The sequence below is a fragment of the Brachycentrus maculatus genome, unplaced genomic scaffold (genome assembly GCF_059751285.1).
Source record: "Brachycentrus maculatus isolate JH-2025_06_01 unplaced genomic scaffold, ASM5975128v1 h1tg000458l, whole genome shotgun sequence".
Classification (NCBI taxonomy): domain Eukaryota; kingdom Metazoa; phylum Arthropoda; class Insecta; order Trichoptera; family Brachycentridae; genus Brachycentrus; species Brachycentrus maculatus.
Genome location: NW_028281205.1, coordinates 16,876 through 39,880, shown reverse-complemented (window position 1 = coordinate 39,880; position 23,005 = coordinate 16,876). Strand labels below are relative to the sequence as shown.

At 38.1% G+C, this 23,005-nt stretch overlaps 1 protein-coding gene across 1 annotated transcript in view; it reads left to right on the top strand.

Annotated features, from left to right (window-relative positions):
- Positions 1 to 23,005, top strand: part of Wdr62 (WD repeat domain 62) — a gene marked incomplete at its 3' end in the record, with an annotated part of 142,566 nt that overhangs the window by 102,691 nt on the left and 16,870 nt on the right. The window contains exons 5-17 of the mRNA XM_088271691.1: positions 5,959 to 6,141; positions 6,482 to 6,642; positions 7,454 to 7,589; positions 8,551 to 8,739; positions 13,576 to 13,691; positions 14,688 to 14,901; positions 15,632 to 15,766; positions 16,611 to 16,814; positions 17,906 to 18,036; positions 19,564 to 19,692; positions 20,499 to 20,645; positions 21,059 to 21,210; positions 22,424 to 22,533. Of these exons, the coding sequence (XP_088127817.1) occupies positions 5,959 to 6,141; positions 6,482 to 6,642; positions 7,454 to 7,589; positions 8,551 to 8,739; positions 13,576 to 13,691; positions 14,688 to 14,901; positions 15,632 to 15,766; positions 16,611 to 16,814; positions 17,906 to 18,036; positions 19,564 to 19,692; positions 20,499 to 20,645; positions 21,059 to 21,210; positions 22,424 to 22,533 (2,007 nt within the window). The remainder of the gene's footprint in view (positions 1 to 5,958; positions 6,142 to 6,481; positions 6,643 to 7,453; positions 7,590 to 8,550; positions 8,740 to 13,575; positions 13,692 to 14,687; positions 14,902 to 15,631; positions 15,767 to 16,610; positions 16,815 to 17,905; positions 18,037 to 19,563; positions 19,693 to 20,498; positions 20,646 to 21,058; positions 21,211 to 22,423; positions 22,534 to 23,005) is intronic.

Here is a 23,005-nt window from a genome sequence, read left to right as displayed (position 1 = left end):
AAACACATATCGCTCACTCCTTTCAACAACGTCAAATATCAAAAAACTTGATTTTTAAGGAGATCGTTTTTAATGTTTAAAAATATAATGAAATGTATTAAAAATAAATATCAAGCCACTTATTGAACTTTTTACTGTGCCTGGAGGTTTTTTCTCCATTTAAAAAATATTTAGTATATGTAAAAAAAATAATTAAACAATACATTTTCTTCGAAATGCAAAATTTTTCTATCCTGTAGCGGGTAAATGTTAAATTGTTAGGTAATATATCCAAAATAAAACAAGGTTTGTTGGATTGAATTCTACTTTTATTTATGTATGTTAATACGTAACACGTTTCTTAGGACATTATCAAACACTCTATGTGTACCTCGAGTACTCCCGCGGAGCCAAGGTCAGTACATCCCCAATTTGACTGAAATAAATCTAATCTATTTATTGTAACTGCAGACAGTTGGTAGAATTCTATATTGAATTGTTGGGTAATATATCCAAAATAAAACAAGGTTTGTTGGATTGAATTCTACTTTTATTTATGTATGTTAATACGTAACACGTTTCTTAGGACATTATCAAACACTCTATGTGTACCTCGAGTACTCCCGCAGAGCCAAGGTCAGTACATCCCCAATTTGACTGAAATAAATCAAATCTATTTATTGTAACTGCAGACAGTTGGTAGAATTCTATATTGAATTGTTGGGTAATATATCCAAAATAAAACAAGGTTTGTTGGATTGAATTCTACTTTTATTTATGTATGTTAATACGTAACACGTTTCTTAGGACATTATCAAACACTCTATGTGTACCTCGAGTACTCCCGCAGAGCCAAGGTCAGTACATCCCCAATTTGACTGAAATAAATCAAATCTATTTATTGTAACTGCAGACAGTTGGTAGAATTCTATATTGAATTGTTGGGTAATATATCCAAAATAAAACAAGGTTTGTTGGATTGAATTCTACTTTTATTTATGTATGTTAATACGTAACACGTTTCTTAGGACATTATCAAACACTCTATGTGTACCTCGAGTACTCCCGCAGAGCCAAGGTCAGTACATCCCCAATTTGACTGAAATAAATCTAATCTATTTATTGTAACTGCAGACAGTTGGTAGAATTCTATATTGAATTGTTGGGTAATATATCCAAAATAAAACAAGGTTTGTTGGATTGAATTCTACATTTATTTATGTATATCGTAGTCATACAGGAGAAAGTGACCAAGTGCATTGTTTTACAAAAACGCGATCATTGACTATTTGATATCTTACTAGCTTAATATTGCCCTGAAAAAACCCCAAAGGATTTTAAACTTGTAAGTATAATATATTGACTTGTTAAAAATGACTAACTGCATTGGTGTTTATTTTGTTGCCAAGCAAAAGTGACTTAAATGGCCCTCCCGAACATTTTACGTTTTGTCAGTTGGTCACTTTCTCCTGTACGACTATGATATCCAAAATAAAACAAGGTTTGTTGTCAGGACATTAGGACTTAGGACATTATCAAACACATAGAGTGTTTGATAATGTCCTAAGAAGATAAAACGCGTCACGTATCAACATATACATAAATAAATGTAGAATTCAATCCAACTAACCTTGTTTTATTTTGGATATATTACCCAACAAGAAATCTAATGCTTCTTCTTCATGAGTCCTCTGGCGTTCACTGCTGGATATAGGGCTCTTCCATTTCCTTCCATTTTTTTCGGTCTGTTGCATATCGCTCATTCCTTTCGACAACGTCACATATCAAAATACTTGATTTTTCAGGAGATCGTTTTTAAAATCTGAAAATATAATAAAATGTATAAAAAATATATATCAAGCCACTTATTGAACTTTTTTCTGTGCAACAGATCTTTTTAGGTAAAACCTGAATGTTTTTTTTCCGTTTGAAAAATATTTAGTATATTTAAAAAAATAATTAAAATAAAAATTTTCTGCCCTGTAGCTGTTAAATATTAAGTCACAAATATGCCGCTTTTGCTGGGATAAAATACATTTTCAGGGCATTCCGAAAACATGCGCAAGTGAAAATCGATGATTTTTGATACATGACGTTCTTGAAAGGAGTGAGTGATATACGTGCCTTTATGGCTAGCATAGGATGTGGTACATCAGGCACGGTTGCTCCATCAGCAGATTGGCAGGTAACACACTCGTAATGAAGAATCCAGTATGCAAATCAGAACCGGTGTTACTGCGGTCAAAGGACAACTTGTAAACTCACTGCCAGATCATCACGTAGGCTGTCCATTTAATAGCTACTAAAAAAAAAAAAACTGACTAACTAACCATCACCGTTTATTATCATAGTTATTGAACATTGTGTACCATTTATTATTATGGTTATTGAAAATTGTGTACCATTTATTATTACAGATATTGGAAATTGTGTACCATTTATTATTACAGATATTGGAAATTGTGTACCATTTATTATTATGGTTATTGAAAATTGTGTACCATTTATTATTACAGATATTGGAAATTGTGTACCATTTATTATTACAGATATTGGAAATTGTGTACCATTTATTATTACAGATATTGGAAATTGTGTACCATTTATTATTACAGATATTGGAAATTGTGTACCATTTATTATTACAGATATTGGAAATTGTGTACCATTTATTATTACAGATATTGGAAATTGTGTACCATTTATTATTACAGATATTGGAAATTGTGTACCATTTATTATTACAGATATTGGAAATTGTGTACTATTTATTATTACAGTTATTGAACACAATCTAACTAACTAACTAACTAACCATCACGCCGCTTCACCGCAGGGGTAGGCAGAGAGAATAGAGCGCCACACCACTCGGTCCTTGCAAACATTCTTCGCCTCTTCCGCGTTCATGCATCTCCTCATACATACCCGCCTATTGTTTCGACTCCTAACCTGACCACTTTCAAGTATTTGGCATACTTGATCGTGTCTGAAGTTTTTCCCGGCCTTCCTCTGCCTCTTTTTGCAATTACATTCGCCTCATAAATTAGTTTTACCGTTCTTTCTTCACTCATTTGTTCTACATGGCCAAACCATCTCAACGCACCTTTTTTTAATTTTATCGATATAGCTTGTCTCAGCTTATGCCATTTACTAACTCAATAGTAATATTCTAAATAATTATAAATTACTAATCAAATTTCAAAACTATTACCCTCTGACAGTGGCGTGCACAGAGGATTAATAAGGTAGTAGGCAGTAGAAGTATTTGTTTATTTATTGAACGGCTCATGCCTTTAACATAATACACATCGCTCACTCCTTTCAAGAATGTCATAAATAAAAAATCGTCAATTTTCAGTTGTGCATGTTTTCAGAATGTTCTGAAAATGTCCTATATCCCAGCAAAAGTGGCATATTTTTAGCTTAATATTTACCCGCTACAGGGCAGAAAGTGTTGTTTTTGCATTTTGAAGAAAAGGTATTGTTTAATTAAATTTTTAAAAATACTTAATATTTTTTAAATGGAGAACAAACCTTCAGGTTTCACCTAAGAAGATCTGTTGCACGGTAAAAAGTTCAATAAGTGGCTTGATATTTAATTTGAATACATTTTATTATATTTTTAAACTTTAAAAATGATCTTCCTAAAAATCAAGTTTTTTGAAATAAGACATTGTTGAAAGGAGTGAGTGATATACTCACACACTCTCGCCCTCTCTTAATTTTTTTCTCTCTTAATATACAAAACAAATTATAATTATATATATATAAAAATTATAATTTATATTTATTATAATTATTTTGTCCGCCTCCGTAGTATAATGGTCAGCACGCTCGGCTACCGTTCTGGAGGTCCCGGGTTCGATTCCCAGGGGGGGGGGTCAAATAAATATTTTTTTTTTTTTCACTGTAATATTTATTCAATATTACCCTGGACTGGTACCTGAAGCGGAGGGCTGATCACCTTTTCTTCATGTGTAAACGATCAAGATAACACTGCGTTTATATTAAGCAGTGCCCTATGCACCATTGGGGTGCGGATAAGGGTTTTATTATTATTATTATATACAAAAGTTTTCACAACTTATACATAAGTATGTGGAATTATTTAATTGGCTTTTATCATTATCAATCTCACTATTTTTTTTTATATTTTCATGTACAGGATGTATAATTCCCAAATAAACAAATGTGATAAAAAAAGATAGCGGGAAAAATATATGCAAAATACGTCATTGGGTGCTTTAAATACCTTTTCTCCGAGCCAGGTAGATATGAGCTGTGTTTAAAATTAAAATTTTATGATGCTTAAGATTTGATCTCCATAGAGAACTGGTTTGCTGAGAGCGTCATTCGTGTCGTAAATATATTTTTACTACCGTCCATTTATTACGATTGTGTAATGTTGTACACACAGTCGGATGACACTCTCTTGGTTATAATCAGCCTATTTCGCAATGTATAATTTTTTACACAACACTTGAAATGCAGTCTCTCGGACGAATGTGTGGAAAATCATTGTAAGAGAAAATTAAAAACGAAGATAAAAACTAACTAACTAACCATCACGCCGCTTCTCCGCAGGGGTAGGCAGAGAAAATAGAGCGCCACACCACTCTGTCCTTGCAAACATTCTTCGCCTCTTCCACGTTCATGCATCTCCTCATACATACCCGCCGATTGTTACGACTCCTAACCTGACCACTTTCAAGTATTTGGCATACCTGATCGTGCCATGTTTTTCTCGGTCTTCCTCTGCTTTTTTTCCCGCTAACATTCGCCTCATAAAAACGAAGATATGAGGAAAGAATGTAAGGCTGAACAAGGGATAGTTGAAAAAATTAAGAACAGTTCTTTAGGGTGGTATGGACATGTGAAGTGAATGGATAATGAGAGAAAGACTATGAAAATAGAACTTAGAAAAATGTGTGGCAAATTTGAGCTGGAGAACAAAATGAGGATGGCCAAAAAAGACTTGAGAAATGGCATTCTATTCTCTCTGCCTACCCCAGCAGAATTTCCGAAGTTCCACAGTTTTGAGACTATAATTTCTTGGCGCCATAGCAGCGGCACTTAATAATTAATTTGTATGGGTAATATAGCGCCATTTTTGTAAAATACTACCTCAAAGGCGCTTCACTGTGAATGAATTGGGGAAAATACGATGATGAAAATGATTTATCAAACAAATGTTTTTCTATATTATTTTTTGACATCTCATCAAAGATGAAGAAGAATATGGAAGTCTGGGCATTTACTGGCTGGTTTATAGACTGGTTTAAGTGATCACTTTACACACGTGTAACATTCCCCGATTCTACCCATTATTGGCAACCACACTACTCAAATTCTTGGAAGTTATATATAGTATATATGAACCAATTTAGAAACCTTGTTCTCGAATCACTAGAACTTCACTAATGACATCTTTTGGTGAGATGTAAAGAAGCTTTTTATTAAGTAGAAACTTGTATATTAGTATGTGAGGTCCGAATCCTGGATTATAATCACACACATGAGAAACGACAGGAAATACCATTTTCATTTTTATTATTTAAGCTTATAATATGACCAGATAATTTATTAACAATATATTGGACACACTCAAAATATTGTGAAATGTGTTTTTAGTTTTTTTATAAAATTTGTTACAATTTCACCTGTTGTTGAGAACACCTGTAGTTCTCAAACTTGTCAGGTTTGTAAAGGCCAAAATGTTGGAAAGTGTATGCCAAAATTAGACTAAGCGGATGGATCATTTGAGGCGCAGCTGCGGTCAACATTTGAATGAAATAATTTTCAAACATTAAATTATATGGACCCGTACTATTGATTCAAATAAAGATTTCTTGCATTTTTCTGAATTTAATGTGTTTTTAAAAAAGAAAAAAACCCTTTATTTATAGCCTTAAAAGTGATTCTTCTTCATTCTTCTCATCCTTTTGAATCGAGTTTTTACTAAGACCCTTGCGTTTGCAGTACAAGGAGCCGGTGCCGCTGATGGGCCGGTCGGCCATCCTGGGCGAGCAGAGGAACAACGACTTCTGCGACGTGGCGTGCGGTCGGGGCGCATGCGCGGACTCCACGTACGCCATCACGCGCAGCGGCCTGCTCTGCGAGTTCAACAACCGGAGGCTTCTGGACAAGTGGGTCGAGCTACGGGTAAGATCGGACGCTTCGTACTTACAAGAGATCCTATTTTTTATTCATATCAAGTTACTTCACCTTTCCGGGAGTATTGACGTAAATGAACGCCGGTACAAAGTCCAGGGTAATATTGAATAAATATTAGAGTGAAAAAATAGATTTAAAAACTTAGATTTATTTGACCACCCCCTGGGAATCAAACTCGGGTCCTCCAGTATGGTAGCCGAGCATGCTGACCATTACACTACGGAGGCGGACAAAAGTATGAAGCAATTAAACTAAACCATACACTAATTATGAATCATGATCACATTTGAAGATGTTTCATATGTAACCTTATGTGATCTTTCCCTAGACGCCCTCGGCCAACTGCATGTCCCTCGGCACCAACTACATCTTCGTGGGCTGCGCCGATGGCATCGTGCGCTGCTTCAGCCCCGCCACCCTGCAGTTTGTGACCACCCTGCCCCGGACACACTATCTCGGCGTGGACGTCAGCCAGGGCCTCAACATCAGGTAACCTAACCTAACCTAACTTAACCTAACCTTTTTTCCTCTCGGCCCCCTCTTTTGTGCGCATTGTCGACCTCGCGAATTTTACCTATTCCTAATTTTTTTCAAAGTTTCTCCCATGAAGATGGTTCCCTCCATGCTCCAGAACGCGTCCTCCTAGTCCAGCTGGGAGAAGTTGGCAAGGTCGACAACCTAACCTCACCTAATCTAACCTCACCGTACCTACCCTACATAACCTAATATAAAAATTACAAACATTTTCTTCCCGACCATACAAACTTATCTGCCTCCGTGGTGTTTAGCTACCGTGCTGGAAGTCTCAGGTTCGATTCCCAGAGAGGGGTGAAAATAGATATAACCTCCAACACGGTAGCCGAGTGTGCTGACCATCACACTACTGAAGTGGACAAATTTATTTATTGAATTGTTGGGTAATATGTCCAAAATAAACAAGGTTTATTGGATTTGAATTCTACATTTATTTATGTATATGTTAATATGTTTCGTCTTCTTAGGACATTATCAAACACTCGCTAATAAGGCGAAATGCGTCACGTATTAACATATACATAAATAAATATAGAATTCAAATCCAATAAACCTTGTTTAATTTTGGATATATTACCCAACAATTCAATATGGAATTCTACCAACTGTCTGCAGTTACAATAAATAAATATATTTACACCTCAATATATTTTTACAAAATAATTGTGATAGGAGCTTGGATGTCCAGAGCATTCGCAGGCCCTACGACCTCTCATCGGCCGGTTCAGGTGATGGCCTACACTCACCATCGTTCCTCTATTTGCAGCCACATGTTCTCGCACCCGCCTAACGCCAAGTATCCGGACGCCATCGCGCTGACGTACGACGAGAAGCACCAGAGGCTAACGTGCGTGTACAACGACCACAGTCTCTACGTGTGGGACGTTCGGGACATCAAAAGGGTATGGTAACTTTATAAAACTTCCTAGCTGCTACTTTCAAAGACTCTTGAGTGAATGGTGCACTAAAATCAGTATGCAAATAAAAATCTATCAGCGAAAGCTAATCTGGCAGTACACAATGGAGTTCTGGTTACAACATGGCAAGCATGGAGTTGGCAAAAGAAGGATGAAAGCAGACTGAATGCAGTCGAAATGCGATCCCTCAGACGAATGTGTGGCAAAACGATGTTTGATAGATGTTCGAATGATGAAATAAGGAAAGAATGTAAGGCTGAGATAAGCATTATCGATAAAATTAAGAAAGGCGTGTTGAGATGGTTTGGACATGTGGAACGAATGAGTGAAGAAAGAATGGGTAAACAAATTTATGAGGCGAATGTAGCCTCTTTTGTTGCAATTTACTGTCTTTTTATTTTATGTATTAATTTTAAGTTACTTACTTACTAAGTTGTATTTGATTAACAGATATAAAAAAATATATATATTTGACAATTGTTTCGCCTAGTTAGGGCATTATCAAACGAATTGAAGATCAAATGGACTGATGGTCCTTATGTAGCTATACAATTCTAAGTGACAGTTTTAACACTTGCAGCAATAATTTATGTGAGACAACAGTAGCTAATGGGGGATGTAGGTATGTACCCTTATATATATTTTCTGAGAAAGGAAGAATTTATTGACAATTTTTTTTTTAAGAATTAAAATAGAGTTCTACAAATTAAACGCCAAATCTATAAATACCTTTTTATTTATTTAATTTTTTTTCAGCATTTATTTGCTACCTCTTTTGGTGGTTATTAAAATCCCTATCATTATTTACTTACCGCTTTTTTCGGTGTTATCTACGGCCTCTATCGATGTTTATTTACTGCTTCTATTGGTAATATTAAATAATGGCGACTAGTCCTGCCCTGCCCTGCTGGTAATACGAGCGCTTGATGATCCGACGGCATTCCAGGTGGGCAAGTCCCATTCGTCCCTGTACCACTCGGCCTGCATCTGGGGCGTGGAGGTCCCGCCCGACAACAGCTGGGAGGGCGCCGCCGACCCACTGCCTCCCGGATCATTCCTGACCTGCTCCAGCGACGACACGGTCCGGGTCTGGACCCTGCCCAGCGGGAAGCAGACCGCCAATATCTATAGCGATGTAAGTCTGTAACACGCTTCATTTATTATTATTTTATTTTTTACTTTTTCGTCTCTCCCTGGTTTCAATCCCGGGATTGGTATGCAGCAATTTCTTCTGTTCTTCTCTTCCATTCTTCCCTGTCTTGTGCGGCTCTTTTGAAATGTGCATATGATGAGCAGCCACCAACAGGTCCACCAACAGGTCCTCCAGGTACTCTCAGTGTGGGCGTCGCCTTAGACCCGTTAGAGACTAGAAGGAATGTGTATTTGATTACCCATTTTTATCCATTGTTGCGCAGTATGATCGATAATCCTGAAATTATCCAGAGCATTGGTCTGTATGTTCCCGATAGTTAGCTAAGACAGCGTCGGCATAGATTGTTCATAGTTGATTCACATTCCTGTACACAGGACCAACCTGCCGATGGTTATGCCTGTAGGAAGAGCTACCGCTATGTTGAACAATATCACATTGGATATTGATCTGTTCCATGTGTCCCAAGGAGTTTTCCGAAACGGATTCGAAGAATCATTCCAAGAATCCGAAGGATTCTTCTACACATTTAACAAGAGTCTTCTTGCGTAATTTTTAATTTGTTTTTTTAATGTATACGCCTTAAATGTTTGTTTGTAATGTATATATTAACACGTTCATTGCTGACACCGCGTGAGACGCGTTGACGGTTGACGTGACCGCCACGCGCTCAACGCACCAGACGCGTTTGTTTGAATAAATCTTAAACTAAGAAGCGCAGGGTGACTTTTGAGATGTGTTTAGCCTCAGCCTGAGGTGACCTGTCATTACTAGTCATTCCTAGTTCAACCCTCACTCGGATAAGTCACGTAGCGCGTTTTTATTGTTTTAGTGCGAAAAGCAGCGTTTACACGAAAAGCCATATTCACACGGGTCGAAATATATGGATTTTTTTTCATTTTTATTTTTAAATTTTTGTTTGTTTGGGTGAAATAACTTTAGATTGACAATAGTTTAGTGAGTATTATCAATAGTTAAGTGAAATTCACATTTTTATTTGTTTGTTTTTGTATTTATAAATAGTGTTTTGTATTTTCGCAGAACTAAAATATTGAATTTTTTATATTATTTGACTAACATTGAAACCATTTTTGTGTATTTTTAAGTATTTTACAAAAAATATTAAAAAATGGATCAACCATCTACATCAAAGCGGCCAAGAGTGGAAAATGTGAGTGATAGTGATGAAAGTGAGATAGAATACGATTCAATTAGTGAATACGAAATAGATAGTGATATGGAAACAGACGATGAAAGTGACAGCGAAGACGACAATATGTTCCAAGAACAACCACCGCCCACTCTACCTTCAACTTCGAGACGTTGGTCAAACACGCCAACGCAAGCCCAAGAGATCCTTTTTACTGGAAGACCAGGTATAAAAATTGAAATTTCAGGGAGAGAACCAATAGATTACTTCAATATGATAGCCAATGATGACTTCTATAATCTTCTTGTCCAACAGACCAATCATTATGCTTTGGAAATTATGGCTCATTCTGAAGGAGATAAAAGCAGAATAACTCGTTGGAATGACCTCACCACAGAAACATTAAAAGTATGGCTGGGGCTTTTACTGCACACGGGAACTATTCGATTGAATCGCCTCACGGATTATTGGAAGAAACATCATCTCTTCAATCTGACAGCATTCTCACAGTATGTCTCGGGATAAGTTTTTTTTTAATTCTTAGATCATTACATTTTAAAAATAATGAAGCGGACACCACTAGTTTAGGGAAAATAAATCCACTGATACATTTTTTCAACGACCGGATGAGTGCAATTTATGCACCCAATAAAAACTTGTCAATTGACGAGTCTTTGGTACTGTGGCGAGGGAGGCTCGTTATGCGGCAGTACATGAAGGGGAAAAAGGCAAAATATGGCATCAAATTATATGTATTGGGAGAATCCAATGGTTTGGCACTAAAAATAATTGTGTACGGTGGTTCAGCCGACCAGGAGTTGAGTGGAAAGAACCACACCAGTAAAGTTGTCCATAAGCTCATGGAAGGGAGCACCCAAGTCGGTCACTCCCTTTTTATGGATAACTATTACAATAGTGTCCCTCTGGTAGAAACCTTATTGAGCCAAAAAACATATGTTACGGGCACTTTGCGAGCTAACAGAAATTTAATCCAAATGAAGTTTTAAAAAAAATAATTTAAACTGGGGAGTCTGTGAGTCAGTATACTGATAAAGGTATCTGCACAACCAAGTGGAAAGATCGCCGAGAAGTGTTGGCCATATCTTCCGAATTTGATGGAGAACTAACAAAAACAACAAATCGTCATGGAAAGGCTGTTGTAAAGCCCAAAATGATAATAAAGTACAATAAATTCATGAGCGGTGTTGATTTCCACGACCAAATGTTAGCGTACTACCCAATAAGAAGAAAAACTTTGCGGTGGTACAAGAAATTGGGCATACATTTGTTTCAGACAATGTTATTAAATTCTTTTTACTTATTCAATATGAATAGCGAAAAGAAAATGAGTCTATACGATTTTAGACTTCAAGTTATTGAAAAACTCCTCGGCCCTCCTCCCTCAATGCAAATATCGAAACAGGAAATTATTTCACACCTCCCAAGTTTTTGCTCGAAAGACGATCGCGGCACAACGAAAAGAAGACGGTGTAAATATTGCTGGAGTGAAAAAAAGACAAGAAAAGACTCCATATTTTGCTGTCTTCAATGTCCAGACGGACCAGGATTGTGTCTGGAACCATGTTTTCGTATTTACCACGAAAAACAATTCTGATCACATTAGTTTTATTTACTTGTTTGAAAATATAAGAAAAAAATCAATTGTTCTTGTTTTTATTTGGAAAAAAAAACAATCTTCCTTGTACATATTTGTTTGACACAACATCTACATAAAAAAAACATAGTTGCGAATAAGTTCTCTGCGGAAATGTCATTCAATTCCACCTGAAGTTCAAATATCACTGGACACTACTTGTAGTAGCGCTTCGGACGGATGTCGACCGGAAATGATGCGTGCGGGGAGGGGTGAGGATAGAGTAAGAAGCGTACTATACAGCGTGTTTATAATTTGTCGTTATATTATGGGGAAAAAAAACAAAGAATGTTTAAAAAAATCCAGATAGTGAAAAACAATATAAAAATCAAATAACGTTGTGTGAACAGTATGGACAGTAAAACTTTTTTACCTCATGTTTATGTCTCAAACATATAAATTCGTCGCAAACCACACACGTTATTTTGTTTTTGTTTTGTCAGATTTGCAGAGGTCGAAATTATAGCGACTTATCTTAGGGGAATTCTTCCCCCATTTCATCTGCAAATAAGCTAAATGCCTTTTGATGGAGCTTATTATGTGATTTTAATCTGCTTTGTTTTCTTGCATTATCTTTTACGAGCTACATGGTAAAATACTGAATGAATTTTCTTCTTTAACGTCTGTCATTTGGTTTCCATTCCGAATTTTTATATAATAAACGTAAAAATGCAATTGCACCAATAAATGTCAGTAGATAATATAAATTAATTATAATTCTTATAAGAACGACAAAAATCACTCTGTATTTGCCAAATAACGTTAGCGTATCGGGAACACAATGAACACGCGTGCAAATTGACGATGTACCACCGATGACTAAACTGTGGGGATAGATAGATTATGATGCCGCGTGTTGGAACGGCGATACGCGAAGACAAAAATGCGAAAAATGAATGGAAAAATTCAGCAGAAAAAATCCAATTTTGTTTGTTACTTTTTTAACATTATGAGGTACAATTACTATTGAAATTTATACTCCCTTTGGAACGGGATAGTCAAAAATTATAAACAATCTTTCCAGTAAAAAAAATTGCACGTGTAAACATAGCTTTGATTCGCTCGCCCTTGAAAAAATAACTGTCCTTCTATACCTGGGATGAAGTTACTTCATTTGTAATGGCATAAAAGGGTGCGGACGGTATTCTTACCTTGATTTCAATTCATTTTACATATTATTTACTTACTTTAGAAGAGCCGAATATTCTCAGCGTGACATGAAATATCTTGTAATTATAGTTAGCATCGAACGTGTTAATTATTGAATAAATTGAATTGAATTCAATTGAATTGAATTCAATTGAATTGAATAAAGTTTGTCCCCTCGGTCATACCCTCCATTATGTCATGCAAGAGACCTACTTGACGTATTACATAACCGATCCATCTTGCACGCCTTTCCTGAGCAGGTGCATTCCTCCTTTGATTTTCCAATTTGTTCAAATTATATAACATATTGTAAACTTCATATTATTTTTTGACATCTCAGCATGGATGAAGAAGAATATGGAAGTCAAGAAAAAAGGCAAGCGAATCTTTTCTTCCTTGTCGAAACGTGAAAAATTTAAGAATAACGTTTTGAGTATATCAAAATAACGTTTTAAGTCAAAAGATCGTTTTGTGTAATTTAAAAATAACGTTTTATGAGTCTCTAAAATAACGTTTTAAGAATGTCAAAATAATGTTATGAGAATGTCTAAATAACATTTTGAGTGTGTCCAAATACTTGTTCACAAATCTGGATTGTCTCCAATTATAGGAGTTAATTTTCATATTATTTTTTGGCATACAGACCAATGTTCTGGATATTTTCAGGATTATGGAAAAATACCGCGCAAAAATCGATAAAAATGCGTAGTCAAATACACATTGCTAACTGACGTGCTGGACGGTAAAATTCCTTGTAGTTCCGTGTAGTGGACAAACGCCCATAGGATGAATAATCCAGTGTCTCAAAGCAATAGTAATAAACTGCTGTAGATAATTTATTTCGAAAATTTATTTAAATAATTTTCAGGAGCTTCAAAGAGTCCTGTACATGGATCCTGAACTGACGTACCTGAAGGATGTGGACCTCTCGTCAGCGGGAGAGAAAGACAAGCCCGTATCGTACGACGGGAAGAACGGAGTCAGGTATTGGTCCATTTTTACTTTCCAATATTTTAATATGAGAAAATATACTCATCAAAACTAATTAACTAACCAACCATCACGCCGCTTCACCGCAAGGGCAAGCAGAGAGAATAGAACGCCACACCACTCTGTCTTTGCAAACACTCTTCGCCTCTTCCACGTTCATGCATCTCCTCATACATACCCGCCGATTATTACGACTCCTAACCTGAACGCTTTCAAGTATTTGACATACCTGATCGTGCCATGTTTTTCTCGGTCTTCCTCTACTCCTTTTTCCAATTACATTCGCTTCATAAATTTGTTTTACTGTTCTTTTCTCACATATGCTCATTTAAACCTCTAAAATGCGATGGCCCTATATAACGATCACAGTCATCAAAAGCTATGTTTATAAATTATTACGCCTGACTAAATTCTTCTTCTTCAAACCCTTATCCGCACCCGATGGTGCATAGGGCACTGCATCATATAAATGCAGTGTTGTCTTGATCATTAACACATGAAGGAAAAGTCCGTCCATCAGCCCTACATTTCAGGTACCAGTCCTATTTAGTGTATTATTATTTTTGAGTACTGATGAATAAATATATGAGTGAAAAAATCACTCATATTTATTTGATCCCCCCTGGGAATCGAACCCGGGACCTCCAGAACAGTACCCGAGTACAGTACGGTACACTACGGAGGCGACTAAGGCTAGGCACGATCAGATCAATCAGAACCTAAAATCTGGTGGTGTCGAAAGTCTGCGTAATCAGAGGGCATGTATGACTAGATGTATGGATGTGAAAAAGGCGAGGAGTGTATATTAGGACCGAAGAGTGTGGCGTTCCATGCTCTCTACCTACCCGTGTGGAGAAATATCTGCATAGTCACCCCCATGTCACATTTCTAGTGTGTGATAGTATAATGCATTAGTCCCAAATCTGGTATATAATGCATGAAGTTTTATTTATTTATTGTATAATGCATGATGATGTCCCTCATATGCAGGTGCATACGAGTATCGTGCGACGGCACGCAGCTGGCGTCGGGCGACCGCGCGGGCAACGTGCGTATCCACGATCTGAGTACCATGCGGGAGACGTGCCGGCTCGAGGCGCACAACGCGGAGGTGCTCTGCCTCGAGTACTGCTCCGGGAACGGGAAGAGGCTGCTGGCCTCCGCCTCGAGGGACCGGCTCATACACGTCTTTCACGTGGACGAGGTATGCATTCATTTGTTATATGATTATGCTAGAACGTGAATCTAACATGAATATGTTATGTTACTCTTAAAGGACCCCCACATTCCCAGGTCCGGATAAGAAACTCGTGGATTCCATTCGGGCCCATCCGTTAAAAAAAACTTTTCTTTGATGTGAAGTTACTATGTCAATATTAAAATGCAGCATTAAAAATAGTATTGCAATAACATATTACATGACAGGACCACACAAGATGGACCCCAAGAATTTTACAATGTAGACCTAAGGAGAACAAAAAAAGTGTGGAAGACCCCAAAAGAGATGGTCTGACGACATAGTCGCTGTGGGGGGTAGAAACTAGCTGCAAGCAGCAACCGACTGGAGGATTTGGAAAGAAGAGGAAAGCCTATATCCAGCAGTGGAGGTCAGAGGTCTCATGAAGGAGAAGATTAAAAATGAATGTTAATAATAATAACAATGTGTTATTGGCGGCTTTGTTCATCAACCCTAGTTATACTCTGGCAGCCTGCGGTCCGACCCTCAGTATACTAATCCCAAGTAGCCGCAACACCCAATTTCCATCTGGACAATGTTTACAAGCGTCACTCACGCTCTACCTAGAATAAGCAAATAGAACGCTTGCAAGCGTTGATATATCGATTCTCAGCATTCTAAACCATAAATAATACACCATATCGGCCATTTTGATCTTGGAGTATGTCTCAATTTAATTTTGTATAATTCCATCTAGGACTACAACTTCGTGCAGACTCTGGACGACCATTCCTCTTCCATCACGGCGGTCCGCTTCCTGACCACGGAGAACAGCCTCCAGATGGTGTCGTGCGGGGCCGACAAGACCATCCTGTTCCGCAGTCTGGTCGAGGTATGTACGCCAGACCGGGGGCGCTCCGGCTCTTGGGGCCATCTGACCATTGACATCCGTGGCCAATGTGTCAATAATGATAATAATAATTTTGGGTAATTTTCGTGAAATACTACTTCAAGCGCGCTTGCAAAGTGTTCTGTCATTTTCAACAGATTGCGCTGTCTTTTTGTGAAAAAAATAAAATAAAATCATTTTCATGTTCAAATGTGCCAATTATAAAAATAAAAAATTTGATGTTTTATGTAGCTCCATTTTCATAAAATACTATCTCAAAAATGCTTGTAAAGTTTTGCTGTCACTTTCAATAGATGGCGCTGCAATTTCGATCAAAAAACTGCATATAGCTCACAACTCGCCGGATAGTCACAGCTGATAGGAAAACTCCGACATGATATGCTCACATGCTGTCTCGTGTATATCGTGGGTTGTGCCACTCTCTCTGCTTCGGCTCTGTTGAATACTGCCAATGAGAGAAGCCTGATGTGATATTCTAACACACTGGTTTACTGTGCCCACTCTCTCTACTTCGGTTCTGTTGAATTTTGCTTGTGGGACAAGCCTTACTGAATATGCTCACACTGTCACATTGTGCCTCTTTCTCTTATTTGACTCTTAAATATTGCTGATAGAAGAAGCCTGACACGATGTGCTTTGTCACATTGTGCTCTTCGCTCTGATTTGGCCCTGTGGAAAATTGCTGATGGGAGAGAAGCCTTACTGAATATAACATTGCCTCACGCACTGTCACGTTGTGTCCCATTCTCTGCTTCGGCTCTGCTTACCATTGCATGTTGTGCCCTCTCCCTGCTTTGGCCCTGTTTAACACCGCCCCCCGTTGCAGTCCCCCGGCGGAGGCCCGGGGCAGTTTGTGCGCGGACACAACTGCTCGGCGCGCAGCACGCTGTACGACATGGAGGTGGACAACGGTGGGCGCCACGTGCTGGCCGCGTGCCAGGACCGCGCCGTGCGCGTCTACAACACGCGCTCCGGGCGCCACACCAAGACATTCCGGGCCAGCCCTGGGGACGAGGGCAGCCTCATCAAGGTGAGCCACTCTCAAAAGTAATAATAATTGTATCATATTCACAAAGTTATTTCTACATTTAGGAGTATTTTTTTAATTTGAACCCAACTGGATATAAATATTTTTTTTTAAATATATCGCTCACTCCTTTCAAGAACGTCATAAATCAAAAATTTGATTTTTCAGGAGAACGTTTTTAAAGTTTAAAAATATAACACAATGTATTAAAAATAAATATCAAGCCACTTATCGAACTTTTTACTTTGCAACAGATCTATTTACGTAAAACCTGAAGGTTTTTTCTCTATTTGAAAAATATTTAGTATATTTAAAAATACCTTTTCTACATAATGCAAAAACAACACTTTCTGCCCTGTAACGGGTAAATATTAAGTTTTAAAAATGCCGCGTTTTCTGGGATATAGTAAATTTTCTGGGCATTCCAAAAACATGCACAACTGAAAATTGACGATTTTTGGTTTATGACGTTCTTGAAAGGAGTGAGTAATATGTAATACAAATATACTAATTGAATACTATCCCCTAAAGTAAAAATAGTTGCCCCGCCCGGAGGAGAGGTGATATGATTTGTCAAACAATGATGCCCTTATATTTTGCACCCAAGTAAGCACGTACTAAACAGGTTGGTTTTTGTGGTATAAATCAGTCCGATAAATCATAACGCTCGCGTGTCACTCATACTTTTGAGGCATCAAAGGCTTTTAAATTCAACCGAGTTATAAAGATAGTCCGCCTCCGTAGTGTAACGGTCAGCACGCTCGGCTACCGTTCTGGAGGTCCCGGGTTTGATTCCCAAGGGGGGTAGAATAAATATAAGTGATTTTTTCACTGTAATATTTATTCAATATTACCATGGACTGGCACCTGAAGCGGAGGGCTGATCACCTTTCCTTCATGTGTAAACGATCAAGGTAACACTTTGTTTATATGACGCAGTGCCCTATGCACCATTGGGGTGCGGATAAGGGTTTTATTATTATTATTATTATTATAAAAAGTACTCCCTAGAGCCATTAATTTATAAACACCTTTTGCCATTTTTAACAATAGAATGCCATCTGTATCCTTCATTGTGTGATTTATTTTGTCAGGTGGTCCTGGACAAGAGCGGCATCTACGTGGCGACGTCGTGCACCAACAAGTCGCTGAGCGTGTACGACTATTACTCGGGAGAGTGCATGGCCACCATGTACGGCCACTCGGAGCTCGTCACCGGACTCAGGTGAGGGCTTCTTGCTGGTTTCACCCGTTTGTTTGTGTTTTCACCCGTCGACGAGAAAATGTGAAGTTCTCAAAACTAGTTGTTTCCGCGGTGAAGTGATTAGCATTCTACGTGGCCTACTGTCCTGGGTTTGATATTCATTAGGGTCAGTCGAGTGCATCGATGATCTAAAATTTTCCCAAGGGCCGCATGCAGACCGTCGAAAATATAATAATTTTTTTTTAAAACGACGAATTTCATACTTATTTTTTTTTCAAGTATTATAAATAATTTGAATGCAGAGATAATCAGAAAGTACAATACAGGTAATCGTGAAATAAAAACATTACACCGACAAAAAATGTTTTTTTTTTATATATATTTAAAATAAACTCTGATGATGACAATGTATTGTTGAAACCGGTAGGTTGAATTATATGAATAAAAAAAGTGGTGAAAACAAAGTCTACTAATTTTATAAAGATATTATAAAATGTACCACTAAGTATCAGCTGAAAACATTAAATATATAGTATTTTATACTGATATTCTCATTTTTAAACTTGTAATTGTAGTAAATACATGTAGGCGTGCAGCTACACTGCCATGTTGGCAACACTGAAATATACGAATTCGCCACGGAGATTACCGAACGAATTCAACAAAAGCGGCCAACCGAAGCGAGGAGACGGAGATTCGCCTGCATCGCTTGGTTCTGACGGACGTGTATTTAGCTTCACATTTTGATTCAAAGTTTCATTAATTAATTAGATTAAATTATAATAGTTTATATCAATAGTAATTAAAGTGTAAGAACTTATATCAATAAACGATCTGTAAGTAAGAATTCTTTAAATATCCTTTTCTGGCTTCCCGTTTGAATAACACACACAAAAGATGACCAAATACATATCCTATACACAGGACCAACCTGCCGATGGTTATGCCTGTAGGAAGAGCTACCGCTATGTTGAACAATATCACATTGGATATTGATCTGTTCCATGTGTCCGAAGGAGTTTTCCGAAGCGGGATTCTTCTACACCTTTAAGTCTTCTTGCTTACTTTTACTTTTAATATATACATACGCCTTGAATATTGTTTGTTAGACAAACCCTTATCCGCACCTCAGTGGTGCATAGGGCACTGCATATAAACGCAGTGTTATCTTGATCATTAACACATGAAGGAAAGGTGATCAGCCCTCCGCTTCAGGTACCAGTCCAGGGTGATATTGAATAAATATTAAAGTGAAAAAATCACTTATATTTATTTGACCCCCCCTGGGAATTGAACCCGGGACCTCCAGAATGGTAGCCGAGCGTGCTGACCATTACGCTATGGAGGCGAACAAAATTATTAAACACACCTATTGTTTGTTATGTATATATTATTTTTTTATTGAATAAATTGAATTGAATTGAATTGAAATTGAATTGAAAAATCACCAGGAGCAGAAGGTTAATGATCAAATTCAAATATCCGATGCAGTGCCCTACGCTTCAGAAGAAGAATGTGAGGAATTGATGGGTGATTTTTTCATTGCAGATTCACGGCGGACTGTGAGCACTTGATATCGGCCTCTGGAGACGGCTGCATCTTCATATGGAGGGTGCCGCACGACATGGTGGTCACCATGAGGGCCAGACTGGCCCAGCAAGCCATCCGCCAGGGAAAGTGAGTTTATATGCTAATTTACTTAGTTCATACTTCGGTTAGTCGAAGGTGTTAATCACAACTTTGTTGTGATAACCGACAAATATTTTTGTGAATAAAATAACTTGCAAATTTACTATAGTTTAATAAAAAAATTAAATCATGTTTTCAGGCATCTTCCGGTATGTGAAATAATTAAAGTAGATATATTATTTTATGACATCTCATCAAAGAAGATTATGGAAGTCTGGGAATTTACGGGGCTGACGACCGACCGTCATAGTCTAGTTTAAGTGATCACTTTACTTACTAACTTTTGACCCTTATCCGCACCCAATGGTGCATAGGGCACTGCATCGAATTAAGGCAGTGTTATCTTGATCATTACTTACATAAAGACAACGTGATGATGAAATGACTCTTGCGCTTCAGGAACCAGTCCAGGGTAATATTAAATAAATATTACAGTGTAAAATCACCAATATTTATTTTCAACCCCCCTAGGTTTCGAACCCAGGACCTCCAGCACGGTAGCTAAACACGCTGACCATTATACCACGGAGGCGGACAATCACTTTACACACTTGTAACATTCACCAATTCTACCCATTATTGACAACCACACTACTCAAATTCTTGGAAGTTCTGTTACTAAAGTGGGGAATTAAACTAGTCTATGGCGGGTCGTCAGCCCTATGAATACCCATATTCTCACTTCCATATTCTTCTTCACCTATGTTGAGATGTAATTTAAAAAAATGTTACTGATTATATAAATCTGTTTGATATCCGATCCGACCCTGTAATCGCGCAACGCCTGATTCCAGACGCCCGCCAAGCTCCAACGGGGTGGCCCTGGACAGCGAGAGCGACCGCGCCGGCTCGCCCATGATGCACGGGCACGGCATCGCGGAGGACCCGCTCGTGCTCGCCACCAGAGACACTCCGTCCAGGGTGGCCATCCCGCCGCTAGAGTGAGTACCAACCTGACAAACCAATGTTGAATTCTTTCCAGTATGTCTTCTTTTCTTATTCAAACCCTTATCCGTACCCCACTGGTGCATAGGGCACTGCATCATATGAACACAGTGTTACCTTGATCGTTAACACATGAAGGAAAGGTGATCAGCCCTCCGCTTCAGGTACCAGTCCAGGGTAATATTGAATAAATATTGGAGTGAAAAAATCACTCACATTTATTTGACCCTCCCTTGGAATCGAACCCGGGACCTCCAGTACGGTAGCCGAGCGTGCTGACCATAACACTACGGAGGTGCACAATTCAGTATGTAAGGTAGAAAAACCGACTAGTCGGTGTTTGGTCGTTTAAAACGCCAGCTAGTCACTTCTTGGTAGTTGATGTGTTGATGACCTCGATTGCTTTCAGCTTGGGGCGGCTGCCTCCGTGGGCGCAGAAGACTATAGGCGGAGAGGCAGCGTCGGCCGGCGTGCTGAGCCCGCCGCAGGCCGTCGTGCGGGGCAAGTGGGCCATGCGGGCCGAGAAGAACGACTACCTGCCCGACTACTACATGGAACCAGGTACCGACTAACCGCCAATCTGGGTGCAAGTTTGTACGGGGCCCTGGTGATGCTGCCCCGACGTTGTAGCGCCTGTGCTATGTTTGTATGGGGAACGTGTGTTTGCACTAATTACGTGCATTCATGTCTCCATTAGTTGCTCCTCAGAAGCTGCGTTTTATTCTTCTTCAAACCCTTATCCGCACCCCAGTGGTGCATAGGGCACTGCATATAAACGCAGTGTTATCTTGATCGTTAACACATGAAGGAAAGGTGATCAGCCCTCCACTTCAGGTACCAGTCCAGGGTTATATTGAATAAATATTAGAGTGAAAAAATCACTTATATTTATTTGACCCCCCCATGGAATCGAACCCGGGACCTCCAGAATGGTAGCCGAGCATGCTGACCATTACACTACGGAGGCGGACATAGTATACTGTACTTAAACTAACCATTTATTTTTGTCTTCAAAACGGACATATACCAATTTTTATTTAATAGTTTGTATATTCAAGAAAACACATATTTTTTATAGTTTTTACATATCAATAAAAAAAAAAAGGAATGTCGATAAAGAAAATAAGAGGAAATAAATAATATGAAAACGAAAAAATTATGTTGTTTTATTATTTATAAAAGATAACATTTTGAGTGTGTCCAAATACTTGTTCACAAAATCTGGATTATATCCAATTACAGGAGTTATTTTCATATTATTTTTTGACATCTCATCAAAGATGAAGAAGAATATGGAAGTCTGGGCATTTAAGCGGCTGACGATCGTCATAGGCTGGTTTAAGTGATCCCTTTACACACGTGTAACATTCACCAATTCTACCCATTATTGACAACCGCACTACTCAAATTCTTGGAAGTTCTATATATATATATATATATATATATATATATATATATATATATATATATATATATGAACCAATTTTGAAACATTGTTCTTGAATCACTAGTACTTCGGTAGAGACATCTATTGGTGAGATGAAAAGAAGCTTTTTATTTAGCAGAAACTCCTTTATTAGTACGTGAGGTCCGAATCCTGGATTATAATCACACACATGAGAAACGCCAGAAAATATCATTTTCGTTTTCATTATTTAAGCTTATAACTTATACACAACTCAGATTTGTGAACAAGTATTTACACACATTCAAAATATTATGTAGAATAGAAAAACACGGTATCTCATGAGAAACTTGTATTTTATTTTTTCAGAACGGCCGATGGAATCTGACGGGTCTAAAGACAGCTCGCTCGACAGCGGAACGGACACCCGGATCTACTCGGAAACCACGCAGAGCATGACCGATATCAACAACAAACAGGTACGCGCCAATATTAGTATCTGTCACTAGTAGCAGTGGTTTCGGGAGCACACATTTCGGCACCTATCCATTCTATTCTCTCTGCCTACTTCTACAGAGAGCGGCGTCATGGTCGGTTAGTTTTCTTTTTTAATTTGAAAACGTTAATTGTACATAATTTTAGTTAATGTTTTTGTCAAAAATAATTATTTTGCTTTTAAGTTTTGATATTTAAATGAAGACATGTCGCTCACTCCTTTCAAAAACGTCATATATCAAAAATCGACAATTTTTAGTTGTGCATGTTTTCGGAATGCCCAGAAAATGTACTATATCCCAGCAAAAACGGCATGTTTTTAACTTAATATGTACTTGCTACAGGGCAGAAAGTGTTGTTTTTGCATTTTGAAGAAAAGGTATTGTTTAATTATTTTTTTAAATATATAGGCACCTCGAGCGTATGTGGTATAACGGAGGTCACCAATTTGGAAAC